At 36.1% G+C, this 15,872-nt stretch overlaps 1 protein-coding gene across 1 annotated transcript in view; it reads left to right on the top strand.

The window, feature by feature from the left end:
- Window positions 1–8,297, top strand: part of CCDC148 (coiled-coil domain containing 148) — a 180,633-nt gene extending 172,336 nt beyond the window's left edge. The window contains exons 9-10 of the mRNA XM_036745621.1: window positions 3,620–3,760; window positions 8,151–8,297. Coding sequence (XP_036601516.1) covers window positions 3,620–3,760; window positions 8,151–8,297 — 288 coding nt within the window. The remainder of the gene's footprint in view (window positions 1–3,619; window positions 3,761–8,150) is intronic.
- The last annotated feature ends 7,575 nt before the right edge of the window (window positions 8,298–15,872 follow it).

Here is a 15,872-nt window from a genome sequence, read left to right as displayed (position 1 = left end):
CACTCTCAATTTAACAGAACTTATAATCACTTTTAAAATGCCACATTTGTGCAGAATTGAGGGTCATGTAATAATATTTAATACCTGAAGCAATGGTTCACTTGCTATAGGTATTGAAAGTAGATAACCACAGTAAAAAGTTAAGGGCTGGAATTTCAGGTCATGCGGCCAGCAAGATGGAGGACTAGATATTTTCTCTCACCCCGTGATCTTTTAAACTTCTTCAAAACCCAAAATAAAACAAGTTCAGCTGTCTCCATGATCTAAGACACCCAGAATACAAAAGAAAATTTTAAAAAATACATGAACTGATGCCTACCCTGAGCTCAATCAACACCCCTCCCCCAATGCCTACTATGCTACCAACAGCAAGGTAGCTAGCCAACCTAAGGACTCAACACATAGGCTTGCAACAAAACTCAACTTCATACCCTAGTGCCCCCTTTTCTCTTTCCAGTATTGTAGAGATGCCAGCTCCAAGATGCAGAAATTTGCTTGGACTGGGACAGTCAATTAGTACCATGGCAGCAACTTTCTATGCTGTAAAAGATCTCTGAAGGAAAACAGTGGAACAGAGGGAAAGCGACAGGACACATGTTTGGGCCTGAGATAGAGCTCAGCCCCCTCCCAAAGCCCCTACCCCTAGCCTCGGAGACCCACACTACAGAACCAACCCATGATTTCCAGTGCCAGATGAGAGGACTAAGGAACAGAGGGAGTGGCACAGGGTAGTAGGACAGGACATTGGATGTGGGGCACTGTGAGGTGCTTCACTAAATCTGAGGGAAAGAGTTCCATGTTCAGCTGAGGCCATTTCTGTTCCCTGAAGTGTTCCTTGGAGCAGAAACTTAGGCTGGTAAACTGTGAATTACATAGAGTAGGAGGAGACTGAAATGCTTTGGAATCTAGCCTTCAGAGAAACTACCATCAGAGGGGAGGGAGTTGGAAGTGAACAATAGGAAAAATTAAGTGGGGGAAAAGACTAACTTATCCAAGTTTTCAGGAAGGAGAAAACTCAAAGACCTTGAATGTAAGCAGATAAATCAACAGAGAAAACATGAACAGCTGAAGAAAATATGGCCTCCAGACCTATTAAATGAGTTCAGCTATCTCTGAATAAATACTGCAAAATAAAGGAAAATGATCCAACACTTGATAAGACAGAGAACCCTATGGGATTTGAGGAGAGCATAGAATTACAATACACTGTTCTTGAGTGGGTAAAAGAGAAATGAGAATTATGAAAGCAAAATTTATGGTCTATGCAGCAAAAATAATGCACAGAATAGAACGACTTGAGTCTGTTGCCAGCAAGTCTCACCAAAGACACAAAAGAAAGAATAAGAGATTGGAGATGCAAATATACAGAAGTGAAGGATGATCTAGAAGAAGGAAGCAAAAAAAAAATAACATCAAAAGAAAATATGGTCATTATCCATGCAAAACATCCTGTCTTGAAGACAGGTTGCATAAAGACAACCAAAAGGATCATAGGTCTTAAAGAAGAACAAGGCAAGGAAAAAAAATACCTGAACAGGAGACTGCAAGAAATAATACAAAAGAACTGCCCAGAACTTCTGAACTTAGAAAATGAAATGCCAATTAAAAGAATTCATAGATAACCTCCAGAAATGAAAAATTAAAAAACAAAACAAAACAAAGTTCTTCATATGATCAAGAGAAAGACTTTCAAATACAAAAGAAAGGAAATTAAATAACAAAAAAGTTAAGGGCCTTGGGGAATGTTATAAAATAGTATTCAATTTAACAAGCATTTATTAAGCGCCTACATTATACAAAGAAATGTGCTAATTCCTTAGAATACAAGGCCAAAGCCAAAAACTATCCCTATTTGCTCTCAAGGAGTTTATGTCATTTTATTGTAATTCATTTATGAATTCTTAAAAACTATAATTTGATTGTTTAAACCTCCACGTAGTCATTTTCTTATTGGTCCTTTTTCTTGAAGTGAGAAGGATTAATTATCTAGTTTTTTTCTACAACAGCATGAAAATTACCTAAAAATTAGCAACTGATTATGCTTTTTGCACTCTCAGGGAGAATAATTTCTATTTCAATAATGATCAGTTCTGGGTTTCTAAAACCTGACTTTGATACTAAACCTTAAAGTCTGTGACTATAATTTTATCTTTGGCGAGCTCATTAAAAAGGGAGGTGGGAGTAATGTTGTGCCAGATTAATCATAAATATTTACAATTATACTATTAGAACTTTTAAATTCCACTAAAAATATTTATTGGGCATTGTTATGTGCAGGGAACTATCCTAAATACTGAAATAAATTCAGAAGCAGTAAGAGAAGCAAGTTCATTATTTAGGTGATATCTTGAATTATTTTACTATATACAGCTTTTTTTTTTTGCTGATAAAAAGAGACCTTCTGTAAAAGTCCAAAAGGTACCATTATTTTTCATATGGGTATGGATCTGAACTATCTTATCATAGAAACACACCATTTAAAACTAGCTAGAACAATATGGGTACAATGTGGTAGAGGAGAGAAAGCACTAACTCTGGAGTCAGAGCAATTAGACTTCAATTCTGCCTCTGATCCTTCCCTCTGTGACCTTGGGCAAGTCACATAACTTAGCTCAGCCTCAGTTTCCTCATTTTTAAAATGAGGGCTTTGGACTGGATGGCCTCTAAGGTCCCTTCTAGCTCTAGGCTTATGATCCTGTGAGGAGGTCATCTAGTCATAGGTTCCTAGATATAGAGCTGAAATGATTTTCAGAGGCCTTCTGGTCAAACCCTCTCATTTTACAATTAAGAAAATTCAGGCCCAGAGAGGTTAAGTGAATTTCCCAAAGTCACACACACGTACACATGTAGCAGAGACAGTATTTAAACTGATATTTTCTGACTCTAAATTTCTTTACACTAATGCACCATGATTATTTTATGGAATTGCTGAGCATTTGCTTAGAGGCATATAAGTTACCTTGATTCTTTATACTTTTCTGAGGTGGGGCGGGATGGGGAGGGGCAGGACACAGTAGCTGTGACCTGCACCCCCTGAAACTACCTAATAATCTGGTACAATGGGAATTGGTCCAGCCAGAATCTAAAGATACTCTTACTCCTTGAATTTAATTCTAGTTTATCTAAACCTCCTTTGCTCTGGATTGATCTAAAGGAGACTGTGCTCACGAAAGACCTGTGTCAGTTGGTTTTCATAGTCACGTTTTACCAAATATGTGGGATATTGATGTTGAAATGAAACTTTGTGATGCTTGTTACATGTTTGCAGGGAAATTAAAAATTAAGTCTAATTACCAATGGCACTTTTCTGAGTTGATGTTTCTCTATCCATTTTCCAATAGCCTGGCATCAGAAAGAGAACCAAGTTAGATTTTTAAGTATATAGTCTCATGAACCTCTCATGATTGCTATCTTGAGACTCTTAATATGAAATTAATCTGCTTTGTAGATTTCTAAGTAGGTTTTGTGGTTTTATTATCATTCATTTTATCCTCTGCTCTGGATTTTTGTTATATTAATCAACTTTTTAGGCTTTAGTACAAATTGGTTAAAGATTACTGCATCTGTATTATTTAGCTTTGTTGCATATTCTAATTAGCATCATTTTCTGTTCTGTTAGGTTTCCATTGTGGCCCAAGTTGATCATGTTAGAATGATGGCAGATACATTGGCCTCAAAGGCTAAAATGGGAATTGGAACTGAAGAAGAATTTGTTCTTCAAAAACCACTCTTCAAATTGAATACATATACAGAACCCCAGGTCATTGTCATATTTGGTGGATTGCGATTTGAGAAAATTAGAGTGATCAGGGTAGATAACTGTGCTGCTTACGATTATGATTAGAGTCAAACTAGCCTGGGACAGTTGGGGCTCTGTTCAAGATACTTTTATTTTGAAAAGAAGCAAGATGCCCACCTCCCCCTACTCCTACCACCTTCCTCACTTCCTAATTCTTTCTGACCCACTCAAGGTTGCTGCGACCTGAGGTCCATGTCCTTCCTGTCCCTATCCCCAACAACCTTCCCCCTACCTTGATGCTATCAAGTTTGGATTCCAGGTAGTTCTCCCTCCTCTCTGATAAGTTCAGTAGCTAGATCACAATCTTTTTCCTCACCCTGACTTCTTACCTCTTCAAATAACCTTGTCTCTTGTTTACCTCAACAAAGCACATATTATACCTTAGATCCAACCCTCCCTGCAAACAAACTTACCCCAGTTGTTAGAAATCCTATTTAGGTCTCTGATGATGACAAAGTAAAAATCTTATGCTATAAATTGTCTTCTGGCATTTGAATACTGTAGTTTGAACCATCTTTGTAGTCAATATGTAATACCTAATTAGTGTATATTATATCACAATAATGCTAGTTAATAGAAAATATTTAATAGTTAATACTCAAACTGTTTATATAAAGGTATTTCCAAATCTATCACTTTTTTCCTTTGCAAATGTAAAGAATGTATCTTTTAAATTCCCTTTTTAAATTTTTAAATTCCCTTTGAAGGGACAATTTTATGCTTATATTTGGTTGCTTAATACACCTATACTGCACCAAAGTCCGTTTTGTTCAATTTTCTCATAATTTGGAAGTTACTTTTAAAATCCTTATAATCCTTTTAAAAAGGAACCACTGATAAAGCTTTCCTACATCTTTTTCTCTATTTTTAGCTACATTTTTTTTTTTTACCATTTTGACTATTATAAATATGCAGTTTAACTACAAAGGATATATGAAGGGAGATGCTATCTGCATCCAGAGAAAGAACTGATAGAGATATGTATAGAATGGTTTTGCATACACATACACACACACACACACACACACACACACACACATTTGTGTCTAATGGTAGCCATCACTAGGGTTGGTGGGGGAGAGAAAAAAATAAATTTACATGATAACTTTATTATATATTTAAAAGGAATAGCAAGTTGTACACAATAAATTTGCCTTCTCATGTGCAATAATCTTTTAAAAATTATACTATGTCATGGAAATGCTTGTTTTATTCCATAAATCAAAAATAAAATAAATTTTAAAAGGAATTAAATTAAACAGAAGAAATTTTATACATGAGAAATATTGCTTAGAATAACAACCAAAGGAGAGAGTACCTACTCTTTAGAATGTTATAACCTAATAGGGTTAAAGAAGACCAAGACTATACATAAATATGAAAATGTGAAGGCTTTGAGTTTGTGTCATAGAAGGATAGTTTGAAGGAACTGGGGATGTTTAGTCTGAAAAAGAGAAGGAGGAGGAACCTACCCCCTCTCTAGGCAACCCGTTAAACTTTTGAACAGCTGTAATAGTTCATGATCCTGAAATCAAACCAAAATTGACCTCTTTGCAACTTCTGCCCATTACTAATGGTTTGATCCTCCAATCTCTCCTCCAAATGACAGCTCCAGTTTAGCTGGAGACCATTTGTCAGGTAAGTTAAAGTGATCATTCCTTTCATTTATGGGTTGGACTAGGTAGTTGCCGAAGACCTTTCCAACTGTCATTTTCTGTGATCCTGTAAACCACACACACACACACACACACACACACACACACACACACACGCATGTATGTATCTGGCTGTTATTGATCGATTAATATCTTTGAAAGATTATTGGTATACAAGACTATCTCAAACCCTGCCTTAATTTTTTTTTCAACAACTGCATTTTAACTGTCTCAAACCCTTCTAATTCCTTAAAGAAAAAAAAGAGGAAAATTCTTCTTATCAGTGTTCTTTTCATAGGATTAGAACTTAAAAAAAAAAAAGCTTTCTTTCCTAAACCAGTTCTCCCTGACTTTCTGGTTTCTGTTAATGGCATCCCATTTGCCTAGTTATGCAGGCTATCTCAAGGTTCAGTCTTCTATAACAGCTACCCTTCCTTCTCAAACTACCCTAATTTAATCCTTTGAATTTTAGTCACCTAATCTAAAGCCTACCGAATATTCAGTAATGAGAATAGCTAACATTTGTATCATGCTTTAAGTTTTGCGAATCACTTGATCCTCACAATAACCCTGGGGAGATAAGTACTATTATCCTGATGTTACAGATGAGAAAACTGAGGCAAACAGCAGCTAAGTGATTTGCCCAGAGTCACAGAGCTAAGTGTGTGAGGCAGGATTTGAATTCAGGCCTTCCTGACCCCAAGTGCAGTGCTCCATCCTTTGTGCCTCCTAGCAGCTTCTACTCAAATGATCTGTAATCTTGAAGACAAGGGCATTCTCTCTGATAATGGATATTAAAACACCTTCATACCTCCCTACTCAATGCCATTGTCCTTGTCTTCCAATAAGTTTGCCATAGGGAGGCCAACCAAGATAAATGGTTGGGGCCCCCATAATTTTTCCTAGACATTAGGAAGACACTAATGAAGCACAAGGGATATCCATTTGTTACTTCTTGTTTTTACCACAAGACCAGCCCATCTTTTTTGCTTGGACATTTTTTCTGTAGCATCTTTTACATTGGCTCTCCTTCATAATTTATTGTTTCTGTCATGTATTACAGTTTGTCCGTACCACCATGCTCCTGTTAACTTCTGGATAAAACTCATTTTTAGTTCTCTAGAGATTATATAACTTGCAGGTATATAACAAAACCAGGTGAATATTGCTATTTTAAAGACTGGTTCTTTGTTTCAGGGAGCATTAGGGTCATTAAAAGAACTTTGTAATTTTATAAAAATGATCCAACCCATCTCCTCTGCCCTGCCCATTAAATTCTGGGCCCAGATCAATTTCCATTTGCAGTTTCTGTTTCATGTATACATATACAAACATATATGTGTGGACACATGCATGTATATTATATGTTTTTCTTATGAGTACGAATCAATCTGTACATCTGTCATTCTTCATCCACTAAGTTTTTCCTAGGTAGGCCAAATTCTGAGTGATTATAGAGGTCATGCAGGAAGCTTTTTGATGTTCTAAGATGTGATGAAGTCATTACAATGCCATCCACAAATAGAAGCATCTGGAGGACCTCACTATATTAATAGGAAATCCCCCTTCAACTTGGACTCATAAGCATCATTATTAAAGTAGTTGTAGTTATCACATACTTTCTTGTATTTTATTTATAGGTGCATGTATTTTTTTCTCTTACTAGAATATAATCTCTTTGATGATAGAGACCATGATCATTAGCATGGTGCTTTGTACTTAGTAGGTATTCAGTAAATGTCTGAATTCTGAACTTTTCATTGAAAAATCAAACATTTTCCATTGTACTATATTTTCTGTATTTCTACTAGACAATCAATATTAGGGGCTTGGAAATTTCATATTTAACTAATAATTTCATTTTGTGTCCTTTTCCTTTAAACTTATGACTCCCTTTTCATCATCTGGGAGGATTTCAAGGACACATGAAAGTCCTCATTTGCTAAAATCTATATGTAGTCAACTTCTTATCATTGTATGTCTTGGCACTTAACATTCATAGACTGACTGGAAGAGGAATAAGGTGCAATCAGCTGTAAATGAAAGCACAAAACTGAACTATTCATCTGTCTCCACTTAGAATCAGATGGATGGAGACATTGCTGGTCCTGCTTAAAACAGAAGCTCAGCAATTCATTGGTCAAGTTGTATTGACTTATTTTCTTTCCAATAGTAGCTATTTATTTGAACAGGATCTATATGTTGTCAAATAATTATGTGGAAATCTATTAAATAAGTATTGGTACATACTTTAATATGAGTGGAAGGAAATTGGAGCTTGGAAATATGTATTTTACCTCTGCATGTAAGATGTTGTATAATTTTAGTCAATAAGTTTAGATATAAGGATAAACTGAAGCTAAGAAGGTATTACCCCATCTCTTTGGCACTTTAACAAATTAACAGTAAATTATTCACAAATAGATTTTTATAGATCCAATGAATTAGCATACATAAAATGCTTCGCAAACCTTAAGGTACTATTTAAATGGCAGCTTTTTAAAAGTTTGAATTATATTACGTGGCACTAATATTTTACTTTCCAAAAGTTGTAAATAATTTTATTATGACCTACAATAACATGTTTATGTACAAACATTTTGTCTTCTGTAAAGAAAAAATGTGTAACTTTGGAAACTATGACATTGAATGTTGCTGGTATTCTTATTTAATTATGCTACATTTTCTTTCTCTAGATAATTTCTGACCCCAGACTTCGTATTGAGTTAGCTCTTCGAGAAGCTGGACTTCACAGGACACTTTATGCAAAAGAGATCTTGCCAAAAATTAGTCCTTATAAACTTCCAAGAAGAGACATGGCATCTACTATCTTTCAGATGTAAACTTCAGGGACAATTCCCATAACATACAAGCAAGAGTTTGATACAGTTCTGCATTTAATATATAAACCATCCTCAAAAGAAATTTGTTAACTTAAAATTTAGTATGGCTTAGATATTTAATTATTAATATGTGGGGTTATTTCATCTGCAAATGAAATTCTCATATGATTCTCATAACATATTGAATTATTCTCCATATCTTTAAAAATAAAGTTTTGTTATTAGATTCTTTAAGAGTAGAATTTATGAAAGATACACACATATATATGTAGTATCATTTTAAAAAATTACATTTTGAGATTGACATTTTATACGATGAATACAAAATAACTTTGCAAAACAAAATAGCCATTGGAAAGAATTAGATAATATGTAGCTGGTGTCAGTTAGCCTTCATTTCCATTTGTTATTTCAGAATTTGACTTTTTAATTATGAAAGCTTCATTATCATTAATACTTCTATTATCCCTTGATTATTATAGGAGGAGACTCAACCTTTCTCTAAATTTAGAAACCAATTTGGTGCATCATGTTTACTGCAAACCAATCATCCAAACAATTTCATTTTGCAAATTATTCCTTAAGAATAAATTAGAAACTAGAAATAGCATTTCAACCACAAGAATCTTTATTTTAGCATAGAAAAATCTGTTGAAATAGATGAAATAACAAAAAGTTAATGATGTTTCGAACTCTCAGATTTCTAAATTATATGCCCTCTATCTCAATGGCTCGATGACTGTGAGAAACATAGCAAATAAAAACATTACAATCCTGTGACTTCATTTCTTGGAAACAACTAGATTTCTTTTGTTGGAATAACAAAGCATTGTTGTCAAGTGATATCCTAGGTGTGCAGGTGGTGGCAACACAACTGTTTGCACTACCATGGCTACTACCAATGGGAACTGATAGGAGCCAGAGCCAAGATGGGAGAGTAAAGGGAACATTCTAGCCAAACTCTCCTAATGTCCTTCTCCAAACACCTTTTAAATAACCCATCCAATTTAATTTTAAAGTGGCATAACCACCAAAAGGTCAGAGTGAGACATTTTTCTAGCCTAGGATGGGGGTTAGCCAGTAGCACAGCATAGTGGAGACACCAGTGGTGGGCCTTGGAGCCAGCAGCAACAGTAGTATCAGGAGTTCTCACCACACAGAGACAGTAGACAGATTGGACACCTAGTCAGAAAGAGCTTACAAGACTCTCTCAGAAGGAGACAATGATGTGGAAAATATCTACAAGGAAAACCTCAAAGAAAAAAAAAATTCAGATTAGACACAAGCCCAACAAGAATTCCTAGAAGAGCTAAAGAAACAAAGAGTGACAAAAAATATTTTAAAAATCAAGTAAGAGCAACAAAGGAAAAATTTGGAGAAGAAATGAAAGCAATGCCAGAAAATTATGAAAACAGAATTAACAGCCTGGTAAAAGAGGCCCCAAAAGTACTGAAGCAAAAAGCTTCTTCAAAAACAAAATTCATCAAACAGAAAAGAGGAAAGAAAAAAAAATAGCTGAAGAAAATAACTCCTTAAAAAGCAGAATTGGCCAAATGGTTAAAAGCAAAAGATATGGAATGACACTGATGATGAAAAGAATTCTTTAAAAATTAGAATTGGTCACATGGAAGCTAATGACTCCTTGAGAGCTCAAGAAAAAAATAAAGTCAAAATAACTGGGAGGGGGTGTAACAAAAATGTTACTTGCAGCTACTGTGGGGGTGTAAGACCAATAATAAATACCAGCACACAGGAGGGCTGCTACCACAGGTTTCTTGATCTGCTTTTCTAAAAGAAAGCTATTTTAAAGGGATAAACAATCTTATTTTAATCAAACATACACACACACACACACACACACACACACACATATTTCACTTAGTTCAGGGGAAAAGTCTGCACCCTGAACTTCAGAGAAAATACAAACAAATTACCAGCAGAAATTATATAAACAGAGCAAATACAAACAGCAAAGACCAACAGACAGGGCTTCCAACAGTCTGACCAAAAGCAGTACATATGTAGTTACCAGAAAGAGAAGCAACAACACTTGGGTTTTTCAAAGCTGGGGGGCTCCTTAACGGCTATCCATAGTTTCATCCGGCTACATCACAGGAACATTCTTCCCATGAGTGAGCCCCAAAGCAAAATGCTAACCTCAGAGTATATATACCCTTCTTCAGGGCCAGAGGGCATCACAGCCCTCATTACCTTAGCTCATGTGACTCAAACTCATGTGACTTAGGCTTTCATGTGACTTAAGCAGATCACATGGGCCTATTAATGGATGAGAAAGATCTTCCCATTAAGCAAAAATACATTAACAATGGGGGGGGGGGGCGGGTAGAATAGAGCTGATAGCTTTGGGATAAAAATGAAAAATTGAGTTCAGATGAATTTAAAGCTGTTGGATAAGACTGAGAAACATCCATTTAAAGCAAAGATGATTGATTAATAATACTCTTATATCATACCTTCTTTCTTTTCAAAGAGCTTCAAAGACTAAAAGAATGTAACATTTCCAGTTGGAACAGACCTGTGCATTCCCCAAATCAGAGAGAATATTATAAATATGGTTAGTATAGACTATAAATATTGCTGTAGATGATAGGATGGCTATTCAGATCTCAACTTGGCTTCCTATAAAACTATCATTGTATAACATAGTCTTTCCCATCACAACACCCTATGAATGTTTATGCTACTCCAACCAGTTGGGCAAAGTGGCAGGTACTAAGACACTTCCATTACAGTTTTCTTTTCTTCCTGGGTTAATGCTCTAGAAATATGGTTTCTTCAGAAGCAAGTCCCATAATATCCAAGCAAGAGCCCTCTTTTGATAAATTCTGTATTTTGCGTATAAACTACTCTTGAAATTTGTTAACTATGTTTCTCTTTCAATGTTTTAGTATCTTTATGAATTCCTCTCTGTGCTTATGAGCTCCTTTATTCTTGTTTTGTCCTCTATTGTGAACCCATTTTATTTGAGCCTAAATTGTTTAGACACATAATCTGCTACACGCTTATATTTAAGTGATATGATTCCAGACCCTGCCTATTAGATGGAAAATCCATTTCAGTCCATTCATGGATATATTTGCAGTGAAGTGGTAGTAGAATTATCTATTCTTATTTCCCTTTTATTTTGCAGTTTACACAGATATGTCTATATTATTTAACACCACATATGCTTAAATCCTCCAATATTTATAAATGTTTTCTATCAACAATTATTGTATTAGTCTCCCTTGTAAATATGTTTATTTGAATGTGACTTTGAATTGCTTACCGAAGCCCTATATTGAAAGCAAAATGCTCAATTACTACTGAAATAAAATGTAAATTCATTTTTTTGTAGAGAGATTATCCAGTAAATAAACACTCTCTTTTTGAACTCCCTGATCTAGAATAAAAATGCCTGGTAGGTACACTAGATGAGGGACATTGGAGTTTGGTAAAGTACATTACAACCTTATGTATTCAGATAGCTTAGGATCCAGCTATCTACATATCCAAAATCCAGGTAATCAGAAAAGACATTCTGCCAACAAATACATCTATGTAGAGTACAATGTATATTTAAATATAGTTGGTAACACCAACCAATTTAATTCTTATTTGTACTTCTAGGCTATTTGGCTTTCTTGACTTTCATAGGTAATAACAAGGAAGATAAGGCCATTAAAGAGAAAATCATTCAATGTTTATTGAAAGTCAATGATTTGCAAGGCACCATTAAAGATGTCAGTCCCTTATCTTCAAGATTCATGACCTGTTTGGGTAGACAAGACAAATACACATAATTCTACATGTAAAATTTTGGAACATAAAGGCCAAAGTGATGGTACAGATGTTAACTCCTTACAGAAATTCAGAAGACAGAGAGAATATTGTGGTTTGAGATGATCTATAAAACCTTTGTTGAGAAAGTGAAAATTTAGTGGCGATTTGAAGACCAGGTAAAGGTGAAAAAAGAGACCATTCCAGAAAGGACAATAGACTGAGCAAAGATATGGAAGTAGGAAAGCACAATGATCAGCTAGGTGGCACAGTGGGTAGAACACTGGGGCTGAAGTTAGGAGTTAGAATCTTGCCTTAGATGCTTCTTCGCTATATGACCTTAGGTTAGTCACTTAACCTCAGTTTTCTCATCCATAAAATGGGGATAATAGCACCTACCTTCCGAGGTTCTTGGGAGTATCAAATGAGATGATGATTATAAAGAGCTTAGCATAGTGCCTGGCACATAATAAGAGCAATGTAAATGTAAACTATTATTATTAGTGATCAAGAGAAAAGAAGTAGAATTATTTAGCCAAAGAATAAGGTTTGGTTAGAAAAATAATAGTAGATATTAATAGAAAAGTATGTGGAATGATTTTGGTGAAGAATGATAGAGAGCCTTGAGTGCTAGGCTAAAAAGTTTGGACTTTATCCTTTGGTCAATGGGAAGCCAGTGAATGGTTTTTAACTGGGAATAATGAAAATGATGTTTTAGAGATATCACATTGGTGACAGGTTTTGTTGGAGATGGAGAGATTGGAGGCAAGGAGGCACGTAAGAAAATAAGGTAAGAAAATAATTGCAAAAATTCACATGTGAAGATGAGTGAAGTCTTTGATTCTTTTCACTTCTTTGCCCACTCCAAAGTACTATGATTTGGCAGCTCTGTCCCCAAAATATGCTCTTGGCAAATGGAAACAAAAATATTCATACAGCTTTGAGCCAAAAGATATAGTGACCTCTCCAGCTTCTACCCTTGCATCCTTCTAATCTCTTTAGTTTGCCTGCTTAATCTTCACCTGTAGTCTCAGTGTCTCTCCAGATGCTGGGACCAATCCTCTACTTGAGAAGGGAAATGAGAAAAGATGGAAACTCAGCCACTGGGGACTACCATATAAAGAAGGGAACCAAGTATAATGTGGGGACATGGGTCTGTGCTGTGGCAGCAAGAATGATAGCAGAAACTTTGAGCTTCCCTAACCCAAATTTTATAGAACCCTCCTAAGGCTTACTGAAGCCTGGAGGCATTTAATAAGTCTTGGCCTTTGTCATGGGAGTGGATAATGGAAGATGGAAAGTTAACTGGAAAAGGGTGAAAATATTTATGCTCAGTTCCATAAAGGCCCAGTAGGAGATGCTGACTGTGTGTGAGGCGCACATTGCCTATACCTTGATAACTCATCTAGCAGTAAGGATTTGGGACCTCAGCAAATGCTACTTCTTCAAAGCACTATGACTTTTAAAAAATGGTACCCACCTAAATGCGCATGCCTTGGGTCTAGTCAACACATTTCCAGCTCTGTTGTTAGTCAAGCTTACAGCCTCACCTGCAGGCACACAAGAAAGATTGCTCAAGTGGCTTTCAACACCTCCAGCTTCACTCTACTCAGCAGATGGTCTCAATGACAGACTTGCTGAATACTACATGATTATGTACCAGAGCTTTCTCTCAAAAGCAGATCTTTTGATTTCCAGTCTGTTATTCTTTCCACCATGCCACATTACTAACAGAGAGGTTGGTACAATGCTATTTCTCAGGTATTTTTCCTTGGAAGATAAGCCTCAGAGCCACACTCAAATGAGAGACTACTTAACCTAGCCCAGGGCCAATTGTCATTAGCGCCAGCACCACAAGCAATCTAATCAGCTCCTAACAATTTCTCAGTTCTTTCCTACTACCTAGAACTGACCCAACAAGGTTCCCAGGGGTTTCCACTCTCTCCAACTGAGAACACAAGGACAGGGCTTGTCTTTTTTGTGCTGGACTTGAATGGGTAGAGTCGTGGAGTGACACAGGATCATTTGAAGAAAAGATCTTAAATATTATAAGAAGGGAATTCTCTGGAGTATTTAGCCCCCTACTTGCATTTGAACCATGAAAACTGCACAATCTTTTTTGCAATAGCCTTTCTCAGGAAACTAAGAAAAGTGGTCAGTCAGATTACCAGCATTAGAACAGTCCCAGATTCTGGTATATAGAGTCTCAGATTGTCTCCTATGGGAATAGCAGGTGATGAGATGACTCTCTGACACCTGTATGAATGCTCTATCTAGGAACATACCAGTATTCCTGTTCCCCCTCATTCTTTCAGTGATAATAGGTTACTCTATTTGGCTATAATGACCCAGTTGGACTGGTTTTTACCATTCATTTTCTGACAGGTGCCTGTGACCTTGAAAGCCAAGGTATTTTCTTTTTTTCAGCCACTATGAAGTGATGCCCTGATAACAAACACCTCATTAAGCTCTCTTTCTTGTAGGGAAAATTGGAAATTAATGGCAGAATCATATCATCAATGGCCCTATAGATTGCACTGAGCAAACCAAAGCATTAAGTCAAGTGAGATGAAGGAAAAATTATATTTCATTTTAGAAATTAGGAGAGAAAAGGAAATAGGCATCCTTCCTAGAGAGAAATCAGAGAAAGGGATTTATTTCAACTAAATATGGTATTTTTCTCGTTCACATGAATAATCAACAATCAATTTAAAAATACTTCATTCCAAGACCTCTACCTTCATAAATTCATGTCATGACTCAGAAAGTCAATAGGCTTTCAAGAAACTACAGGCAGATACCAAGTCAGAGGCAGGAAGATGCAAGATGGGCATATCTAATTTTTTTAAAAAGCAATTCTTTTTTGGGAGGTCATCAGTTTATTTTTATCTGCATTTGGCTATGGCAGGAATGGGATTACTTCCAACAAAGGCAGATGAACAGATAGTACAATTTTATTGAGGCAAAAGGTGAAAATCTTACCCCCCAAATAAATTTAGCCTCTCTGAGGGGATCTCAGCACAGCAAACATGAGACTTCAGACTACATTGCTGAGGATTATGAAGTCCTGGGGGCTGGAGGGTTGGGGGGTCGAGAGAAGGACATATTAGGAACAGGTGGTGTTTTTTATCACTATTGCCAATTAAAGGTAGGGGAGAAGGAGGTAGGTGTATTTTGGAAGTGGGTGGCTTTCTGGGAATATGGTGTTTGAAAATGAGATTTGATTACCTCAACAGTTGAAAATATATGGATGATAAACTCTTGGCTAGAGATGGAAATGAGAACTAATGCAAATTTATCTCCTAGAGTCTTGTGAATCTTATGTAGAGGCTTTAAATTGAAAAGGAATGGGAAGAGGAAATTTCCCATAGATCTCTCTTGTCTTTATCCTTTGATTCAAAGTACTGTAGGAAGGCTGCTTAGGTAAAAATTCTCTTGCCCCATGCTATATATTCCATGTTCCCATTTACCTAAAACTGCCTTCGTATAACCACTCTCCTCTTCAGTTTTGCTCTCTAAAACCATTCTTCTATTGGTAACAAACTGACTTCTGCAAGAAGCCCTTCATAGTCCTCCTTAATCTTGATGCTTTCCCTTTTAGATTATCTCCAATTTACCCTTATATATATGTAGTTGCCTGAGTATTTTCTTCTCCACTAGAATTATAAGCTCCTTGAGAGCAGGGACTTCTAAAATCTTTTTATCCTCAGCACTTAGCACAGTGCCTGGCACACAGTAGATGCTTAATAAATGTTTGTCGATTTGACTTGACACTTGTATTAGACATCTTCCTCT

The sequence above is a fragment of the Trichosurus vulpecula genome, chromosome 2, assembly GCF_011100635.1.
Source record: "Trichosurus vulpecula isolate mTriVul1 chromosome 2, mTriVul1.pri, whole genome shotgun sequence".
Classification (NCBI taxonomy): Eukaryota; Metazoa; Chordata; class Mammalia; order Diprotodontia; family Phalangeridae; genus Trichosurus; species Trichosurus vulpecula.
This window is presented reverse-complemented; position numbering and strand designations above follow the sequence as displayed.